General features: G+C 40.2%; 1 protein-coding gene across 1 annotated transcript in view; it reads left to right on the forward strand.

The window, feature by feature from the left end:
• Window positions 1-9,940, forward strand: part of itgb5 (integrin, beta 5) — a 106,650-nt gene that overhangs the window by 37,075 nt on the left and 59,635 nt on the right. The window contains exons 9-10 of the mRNA XM_069935299.1: window positions 1,858-1,992; window positions 9,062-9,491. Of these exons, the coding sequence (XP_069791400.1) occupies window positions 1,858-1,992; window positions 9,062-9,491 (565 nt within the window). The remainder of the gene's footprint in view (window positions 1-1,857; window positions 1,993-9,061; window positions 9,492-9,940) is intronic.

Genomic DNA, 9,940 nt, shown 5'->3' on the forward strand with positions numbered 1-9,940 from the left:
TAGAAATATACTTGATATTGTTGCATCAGGAGGCAGAGATGTCTCGCATGATTTTTAGACTTTTGTGTTAGTAAATGCAACTTCCTTACCAAACGGTTGAGTCGCGTTATTCAAGATCAGAATTAAATAAGTTTGTTTTGTTTGTGGCCTGATGTAATTATTTTTTTGAAACTGAATTTTGTGCTAATGAGATGTGTAAATCTGCTACAATGCTGATGTTAAATTTAGTTTGTGGAGGGTATTTTTAGTATTTGAGTTGCTGAACTTTTAAAATTCTTTGTCATTGTGAATTGCACTTAAACATATTTCCATCCAAATATTTTAAAATCTGGCCTAGGGGTTCAATTGAATGATATTTTACATTGAACCTGGAGGAAACGAGTGGCAGTGAATGCAATTGAATGCCAGTGGTGAAATGGAATGTGTCTTGATTTGCCATTTGCATGCTGGTTGTGTGTCTGCTCTATTTCCTTCTATTTATGCATTTGGTGTCTATTGTGTTCACCATATTTCCTCCAGTTTTCTCCTTGAAATGATCTTTAGCAAAATGTTTCCGTGGGAAAATTCTAAACATCAAGTTAGGATTTTATGCTTGTCGTGCAGTCTTGTGGATGGAGATGAGGTTAGTCATGCACAGTAGCGATCCAATTCATCGCAAGGTTGGCCAAAGGAGAGCTGTGCTGCCAACCTGCATCCTTCTAATTTCTGAATGGAAAATAATATTAATAAAATCCACTGTTGTTTGGGCACTCCACATCTTAGCTCCAACTGTTTGATCAGTGTTTGTTAAAGTTAACTCCCTCGTGTGATGGTTTTAAACAGATGCATGCCCCTTAGCATCCTGTAAATATTTGGCAGAATTTGCTTCCAGCATGTCTATTTTAGTATGAAGGCTTTAATCGTATACATCTCATTAATTTCTTATCCATATATCAGATATTAGTTTAACTTCTAAACACCAGTTTCCAAAAAAGTGAAAGCGTTTTCCTGTTGGGGTCAGTGAATGAAGCTAGCTTTAAAGTTTAGCAGAATTAGTGCACACCATAAATGTTGATTTGTTTGTACCAACAAGTTTGTTTTTCCATTATGGGTCAAAATGAAATGCCTTTGGCCAGTGGTTGTAAAGAAAACCATCAACGTTCTACTGTTAAATGGTAAATATGTTCCTGATGTCCAGTGTCAGTTTCACAATATTGATTCCTTGGTCCTAACTGCCTCTTCTATTCTTTCAGTATTTCAGTTTTGGCTTCAGATTCCAGTAGGACAAATTAATGAACCAGAAGCTATTGTTTCTCTCCACAGATGCTACCTAATCATCTGAATACTTCCAGCATTTTCTATTTTTAAAAATTTTGTATGCCCATGGCATAATTGTGAATCCACTCTCTTGCTGCACTCAACATGGAGTCCAGTGATGGACCCAAGCAAGTTGGGACTGTTCAGCCTGAGATGAGGGAATCCTCCTCTGCAATCAAACCACAGCTAGACGGACTAGGATTGGAATTACCATTCAGGATGATGGGGGTTTCTGTGTTCAAAGTTACCATTCAACTTAAACATTTTTAAATATCTTAATTTTAATTTAGAGGTACAGCACTATGAAAGGCCCTTTTGCACCATAACACATACTGCCAAACAGCATGAATTAACCTACAAACTCTGTTTTTGGAACATTGGAGAAAACTGGAGCACCCAAAGGAAACCCACACAATCATGGGAAGAACAGAAAACTCCTTGCAGATAGCACTGGTTTTGAACTGGGTCACAGGGGCAATAATAAACACCAATCTTTAAAATTTATTTTATTGAATATTTTTATTCTGATTACATTAAAGAATTTATGTTTCTTTAATCCAGAGTATCCGTTCGAAGGTTGAGCTGACAGTTTGGGAGAAGCCAGAAGACCTTGAACTTTCCCTAACAGCTATATGTCAAGATGGCATTTCACGTCCTGGAGTTAGAAAATGTGGTGACCTCAAAATTGGAGACACAGTAAGTGGACAAGTTTTATTCCCATTTCAATGAATAAAATTTTGCCTTGCTTTATTGTTTAAGTTGGATTTTAAAAAGTGCAGCCACGTCCAGAAACATGAAGCCCTCCTCCGACACCATTTCCTCAGCCACATATTTAGCTCCCTTATCTTCCTAGTTCTAGCCTCACTAGCACATGGCATGGGTAGCACTCCTGGAATCACAACCCTGGAGGTCCTGACCTTCAACTTTGCACCTAATCCCCTGTACTTTTCTTGCCGGACCTTCTCACCCTTCCTTCCCACGTCATTGGTCCCTGCGTGGACCATGACATCTGGCTGTTCATCCTTCCTCCTGAGAATAGGGAGGACTCATGGATCCTGGCACCAGGGAGGCAACAGACCATCTGGGATTCTCTCTCTCTCCCACACAACCTCTTATCTGTCCCCCTAATTATGGAATCCCCTATCACTACTGCTCTCCTCTTTTCCCTCCTTTCTTTCTGAGCTGAGGGTACTATCTCTGTGCCAGAGACATGACCTCTACAATTTGTCCCTGGTAAGGTGTTTCCACCAACAATATCCAAAACTGCATACCTATTGTTGATGGGAATGGCCACAGCAGTGCTCTGCTCTTTCTACCTCTCCTCCTTCCCTCTCCTGACAGTCACGCATTTATCTGTTTCCTGACTTGTAGGGGTGACTGCCTCCCTGAAACTCCTGCATATCACTACCTCTGCCTCCCTTAAGATCCAAAGTTTATCCATCTCCAGACTTGGTTTATCAGGAGCTGCAGCTGGATGCACCTTTTGCAGGTCTAGACATCAGGAACAAACATTCTATCCCTGACTTCCCACATCCTACAATCAGAACATTGGACTGCCCTAACTTCTGCCTCCATTACCTACTCCTAAGTTAATTAAATGAATGAAAGAAACTTACCGGCCTTACCTCACTGGGAGCAAGCTTTTCTTCAGCCTCTACATGCTGAACCCTCTCAAGTCAAAGTGATCCTCCTTAACTGGCCGCTCCTCTTCAGCTACCCCTCCTTTTGTCACTTCCCCTTATCTCAATTACTCTTCCCACCAATTATTTTACTGTTTAACTCTTGCTTGTTTTTTAATCCACTTACCTCCAGCTAGCTCCCAACAAGCTGTTGTGAGTGTGGAAACCGATTTGGTCGGTCTCAAAGGCAAGGACTCTGGACACAATTTTGGTAGTAAAGGATTTTATATACTGAAGAAATGGTAACAGTTGCTGTCTTGGGTAAACTTATACCTCTCATTTTGTTCGTTTTAGATTGGTCACAGTGTTTGAGCTACCGAAAGAAAATAGACACACACACCGAGAGCAGTTCAGTTTATACAAATGTTTATTACAAATTCAAAAGCTGATTTCAAACTACAATATGCAAGCCCTTCCCAACCAAACTTATCAATGCCTGGACTGGTCCCAACTGCCAAAGCGAGGCAACGACTGCACACTTGTAGTAGGTTGTCAGGGCACCGGTAGCAGCTTCTCTACCTCCCCCAACTGGGACATTGGCTAGACTCTAGAAGTTCTTCTTCTTGCTGAGAGATGTTGCCACCTCTCGGAGAGTCTCAAACTTCAGCAGCGGGACCATGGCTTATATTACCCAAAAACTGCTTACCCAAGCACCTATTCCCAGCACAGCAAGAAAGATAAGCGAGCAAGCTAGCATGCTAGACTTCTATCGAATAACATAATTTTCAGCTTATCATTTTGAATACAATGGTTTATTTTGCATCAAGGCTAGGCCTCTGACAGTCTGTGACCAAAACAAGCAGGAAGATTAAATGTTCTTGGTACACAGATGTCCTTTCGTCAGATAACAGCATCTCTGGCCCCTTGGTGGAATTTAGCTTATGTCTGCTGATTCTAAAGCCTTGCAGAACCAAAGGCTGCAAAAGTTTAAAAAAAAAGGGTTTAAATTTTCCATTACAGTTGCAACACACACAATTTACAGCAGCCACGGGGGGAAAAAGTAGCGTCAGTGGAACAATGCCCATAGTTTATTAGCGGTCATGGAAAAAGTCGGGTCGGCAATGAATAACGTGTACAGTTTATTAGTGATCGTGGGAAAAAGTCGGTAAGCGATTAAACACATGCAGGCAACTAATGACAAACGTGGGAACAAAATACATACACACACAAACAACCAAGGGAAGAGTCAATACAATATGACAATACCTGCCACCCCTTGACTATGTGCAGGCACGTTTCTATGCTATTTCGGGACAATGATCAATGCTACCAACCCTATTTAGTGCACAGCTTACCAATAGTTTCTCCAGTGCTATTCCATGTTCCTCAACCTGGAGTGAAGCAGAGTGGTCCCTCAAAGACAGCAAAAGAGAGGGATCAAAGCACATGTGACACCTTTATGGCGCTGAAGGGCTGGGGGATTCAGCCCACGTTGTTAGCAGAGAGCCAATGGCCTGGTACCAGGAAGGTTAATCCAATTACAAGAGCCAGTGGCCCAAGGCCAAGTACAGGCAGGCAGGAGAGTCCAGCCCAGCTAATTTACAGGGTACCCATGGCTCAGTCAGGAACATTAATACAATTACAACAGCCAATGGCCTGAGGCCGAGTATAGGCAAGCTGGAGAGTCCAACCCACATAATTCACAGGGGTCCAAGGGCAAGGTGTGCACCAATGGATGGGGCAGGGCCAACCCTTGATTGGCAGGTGGGGGCAGTGTTGTCGTGTAACAGCCATGGCTCTTCCAAATACACAAGCCCAACTCACTTGCTCACCTACTACTCAGTCAATGACCCCAAGAAGACTACTCCAGGATCCTGCTCAGCACTTGCTTTTAAAGCCATTACCTCCAGCTGGCTCCCAATAAGCCCAGATCATCTGTTCACCTCTCCCACGCTCTTCCTACTCTGTCAACGGTCCATAGAAAATATTTTCTGAATGTTTCTATATTGATTGTAAGTTAGAGTAGATTATTTTGAAATGGTTCAATGCACTGAAGTTGTCAGAAATAATCTTTTTAATAAGATATTATCCTACAAATGGAAAAACATTTGATAAATCTTAAAATATCAGGTGCCATTTGCTATTCTTGATTTCTTTTTATATTTTGTTGGATGATTCACTGTTTTCTCCTGTTGATATAATAAGTTGTGCATTTTAAAAAATTAATTTCTCTGATTGTGAATTCATTTGATCTGAACTGTATGCTTCTAACCAGTGATATTTATTGCTTAAGTCAAGAACCATGAATCTGTATTGGTAGTGACCAGCACTGGGTTGGAAGAACATAGTCATTTTTAATGAAGGCAGATCAAACAAGGCGTTGGTGTACACCTTGATATCTAGCCTTCAATGCCAAGTATCTGTCTTGCTGTCAACCTGATATCTCCATCATCACAGATGTCAGTCTTTTGAATTTTCTGTTCAGAAGTAAGTACACTAGACACAGCACAGTTTATGGGGCATGACAATATCTTGGGTGTGAAGCTGAAGACTTCTTCCACATCAGCCTTATCCATAACTGAACAGTTCCAGTGGGGCTAGAACATTACCTTTATATTCATTAAATTGTTTAGTTGTGTCATGTCAACAAAATGTAGGACAGAATGCAACCTGACCAATAGTGTCATGCTTATTTTACACCCAGTAATTAACAATGTAACAGAAGTAGCAGTAATGCTATGTGGGATTGGGTTATTGTTACTGTCAGGTTAACTTATTTGTGCAATGAGCTCTAGGAAGCAATCCTTGTCTTACTAGCTTGTCACTGTACTGGAAAAAGTACAGCTCTTTCATGCAGCAGTCTTCCTCTCTCTTTCAATAATCTTATAGCCAAGGAATCTTGGCTATCCTCCATTAAGCCTGGAAACAACTAAAAAAAATCTGAGGCATGCAACTTCATTAAAATGTATAAATGAGGGAATTGCCTCCTGAGAGTGGGTTGCTAACCCACTCCCTTCCTGTCTCTGTAAAATCTGAAAGTAGAAGAATCCTAGGTGAATTTGAGATTGAATTTATTTTGTTTGCTTTTGAATTTATTTTGCATTGTTTGCTATGTTCAAAATTATTTTGCTTGGAAGTAAAATTTTACTTGGTGTTTGCTAAGGCACAGCACATAAATAATGAAGAGGTAATCTCAAAGAAGTAACAGTGTACAGTTGGGGAAAATTGTCATTAGTAGAGATGCACATTATTAAATTGGTGAGTTCCAAGCAGAGAAGGAGTATTTGGGTTGGCGTTGAGAACCTTAACATTAATTCATTTTGAAGCGGGAGAGTCTCTGACTAAGAGGTGGAAGGAGTAGACCACATCTTAGATTGCCTCTTGCCTACACCAATGGTTAGCCCCTGCTCCATCTGTGGAAGAGTCTAGAGTTGGTGAAATGACTCATCTTGTTTAACCAGAGTGGAAGAAAATAATCCCCCATTCCAATGCATCACCTAAGAAGAAGGAAAAGAGTTAAACAAACAATTGCATGTCCACTGAGATCATTTTTAAAGAGGATACTTTGATTAAAGACTGCAGGGAGGTTCAAATGTCAGTGGAAGCATCCAGTCCCCAGTCACTGTAACAAAGGATTTATTTATGACTATTTCTGGCTCCTATTCCAATTGCAGGGTCAGAAGCCTGAGGGCTGCAGAGAGAATTGGAGTGGTCGTTTGAGGGGCAGGGGGGATTAGCAAAGTAGAAGATCGAAAATCATGATGTTGGGTGCTCAGTAATAGAAGTTCTGACCTTTGTAAATTCACCCTCCAGCGACTTAATAAGCTAACAAAGGCATGCAGCAATTGGAACCTGTAGTCTTGCCCTGTAGTATTGCTATAAATCAAAATTCTTTCTTGGTTGGCCGCAAATTCAGCAGTGATGTCAGAAAAGATTTATTGCAATGATGCTGAAGGCCGTTAGTGTATTGTAAATTGATTTGCTGCCATTCCAAAGAACAGAACTTTGATCAAATTAATTGTTACAAGAACAGTAAGGGTCATGCAAAAAGATCTTTGGAATAACATGTGATTTAGGATTTCTAAAAATAAAATAAATAAATCCTTTAGAGTTGACAAACAGATATAGGGAGGATGACTATCCTGACTGCAAAATTTGAGGATGTGAAAATGCTTTGTTACAAGCTAACAACCCTTCCAATTTTGTTTGGGACTAAAAGGACTTTGTTAGCACTAACACAGGAACAGCAATGGAATATTCACCAGACAATATTACATTCAAAATAATAGTTTTTATTAAACTATTAATAACATAACTAACATAAATGTAACTAAATTTAACCCCATTATGTGCAAATGTAAATATGTTTGTGTAATAAAGTCAATCTTTAAAACTTCAGCATCATTTTAGTCTTGCTTGAAGGTCTTAAATTCTCAGTTCAGAAATAATTACAAAACACTTCTAAACATCATATTTTCAGGTCTCTTTACTCACAATTCTGCCCTCTTTTCAGAGAGACAGGGAATGTAGCTATTTTCTTCCACGATGAATTCACAAACCCAGACAAGGGTTATACAAAGTGGCCCTACAAAAATAGAGCCAGTAGAAATCTGTTCTCTTTTCCAAAGAGACAGCGAAGTGGCCTTCCTTATTTCAAAAGCCACTGATACTGTGTTCCCTTTCTCCCAGGAGTAACATACACAACAACACCTATTCTGGTTACTGTAACTCAACCCTGTTTTTCACAAAGTTCCAACCCCTGTGTCACAGAGCTTTTTCTTCTGTACTCTCCAAACTGAGCTGATCTCTTTGTCTCTCATTTTGATCATGTATTTCTCCAAACCATGTGACAGTTATTGGAATCTTAAATTGTTGCCATCCCCAGTTTCTTGTAATCTTGATCTTGTAAATGCGATCTTCATACTTCTGTCCTGTAGACAACATGACTCAGAAAGATTACCCCACTTCTGTTTCAAAGGCTTAAGTATATCACTCACATGGCTCTGTTTCATTTCTCTTGTTCAAGAGGCTGTAAATGGTTCAGTTTAAAAACAGATGGTATCTTTAACAGTTCTTATTGAGCACTTCAGTTTTTATTAAAGCAAACACTCAATTGTTCTTGAATAATGGAACTACTACAATCCATTAGCTCTGTCTTTCCAAGACGCGTCGACTCCGATCTCTCTTCTCTGAAAACAATGGTTCTCTGTAAATGTGCTATGGCCTGTGTGTGACTCTGTACCAGCCCACAATTTAACTTACTAAGAAGACAGATACAATATTTTATATCTATATATGAGAAATATTGTTTAGCATTAAATTAAAGGTTAACACAACTCTGTTACAGCTTCATGAAGAAATTTGATGCTAATGTCTCTCAACGGGGAATTAATATAAAAGAGGGTGAACAGATGAAAAGAGGGTGAAACAAAATCTGAGGTTGGAAAACCAGAGTAAGGAATTGGCTATTTGTGTCTGAGGAGAAAGAACTGGGTGGTATGATTAGCGAAGCAGTTATTGCAATGCTAATACAATGCCGTTGACCTGGTTCTAATCCAGCGCCAACTGTAAGGAGTTTGTATGTTCTCCCTGTGTCCACGGAAGTTTCCTCTGGGTGCTCCAGTTTCCTCCCACCCTCCAAATACTTGTAGGGTTTGTAGGTCAATTAGTAGTTTAGCAGCACAGGCTCATGGGACGGAAGGGCCCTATTACTGTGCTGTATTAACATTAAAACTAAAAATAAATTTATTTGATCAATGAAATCTTTTGATTTACCCTGGAATACATGAACAAAGGCCAATGGATTTTTGGGTTAAAAGTGATATTTGACTATATCAGGAAGAGGGATCAAGGCAAGATTACTCATGCTTTTATTGAATTGTAGCCCACCTCACTGACAAAAGGCAAAAGAGGAAAAACCCAACACCCAACCAACCAATTTTCCCCTGCAGCCGCTGCAACCGTGTCTGCCTGTCCCGCATCGGACTTGTCAGCCACAAACGAGCCTGCAGCTGACGTGGACTTTTACCCCCTCCGTAAATCTTCGTCCGCGAAGCCAAGCCAAAGAAGAAAAAGTAATACCTAATTGGGCTGAATTGAAGCTTTGCTCCTGTTTCTCATATTCTTGTGTTCTTATTTGTACTCAGGTATCCTTTGATGTCAGTGTTGGAGCCAAAAGCTGTCCAGAAGCCAGGACCAGAAATCGCTTTACAATTAAACCAGTTGGCTTCAAAGATTTACTCAGTATATCAGTTGGTTACATTTGTAACTGTGAGTGCACAAGGGCGATGCAAACCAATAGTTTCAAGTGCAATGGTAACGGAACTTATGAATGTGGGATCTGTACATGTAATCCAGGCTTTTTGGGAGCCAATTGTGAGTGCCAAGATGGAGAAACAAATAATGTATTCCAGATGCTCTGTCGTGAAGCAGAGGGAAAGCCAATCTGTAGTGGCAGAGGAGAGTGCAGTTGCAACCAATGTGTCTGCTATGAAAGTGAGTTTGGAAGGATTTATGGGACATTCTGTGAATGCGATGACTTCTCATGTGCAAGGCACAAGGGCATACTCTGTTCAGGTAAGGTCAGATTTTGTTTTTTTTAATTCCCAAAATGGTTTGTTTTGTATATTGCTTTAACTCAGTGATTATCAAATTTAACCTCCCCCCCCCCCCCCCCACAACAAACTCACATTTTGCCTTAAGCAATCCCTATGTCATCGATGCTCTGTGATTAGTAAAGAATTGCTTAAGGTGGTATGTGAGTGGAAAGAAAATGTTTGTAAACCACTGTTTTAATCGTAACTCATTGACTCGTTATGTGCACAGTTTCATAACTCCAAAGGAAATGGGCCAGTGACAATTTTTCTCAAGCAAAATATTTCAGTAACAATTGGGTCTAGAGCAGTGATTCTCAATCTTCCCTTCCCACTCACATCCCACCTTAAGCAATCCTTAACTAATCACACAGCACTTAGGGCATAGGAAATACTTAAGGTGGAATGTGAGTTGAGGGGGCAGTGTGAAAA

The sequence above is a fragment of the Narcine bancroftii genome, chromosome 4 (assembly GCF_036971445.1).
Source record: "Narcine bancroftii isolate sNarBan1 chromosome 4, sNarBan1.hap1, whole genome shotgun sequence".
NCBI classification, from domain to species: domain Eukaryota; kingdom Metazoa; phylum Chordata; class Chondrichthyes; order Torpediniformes; family Narcinidae; genus Narcine; species Narcine bancroftii.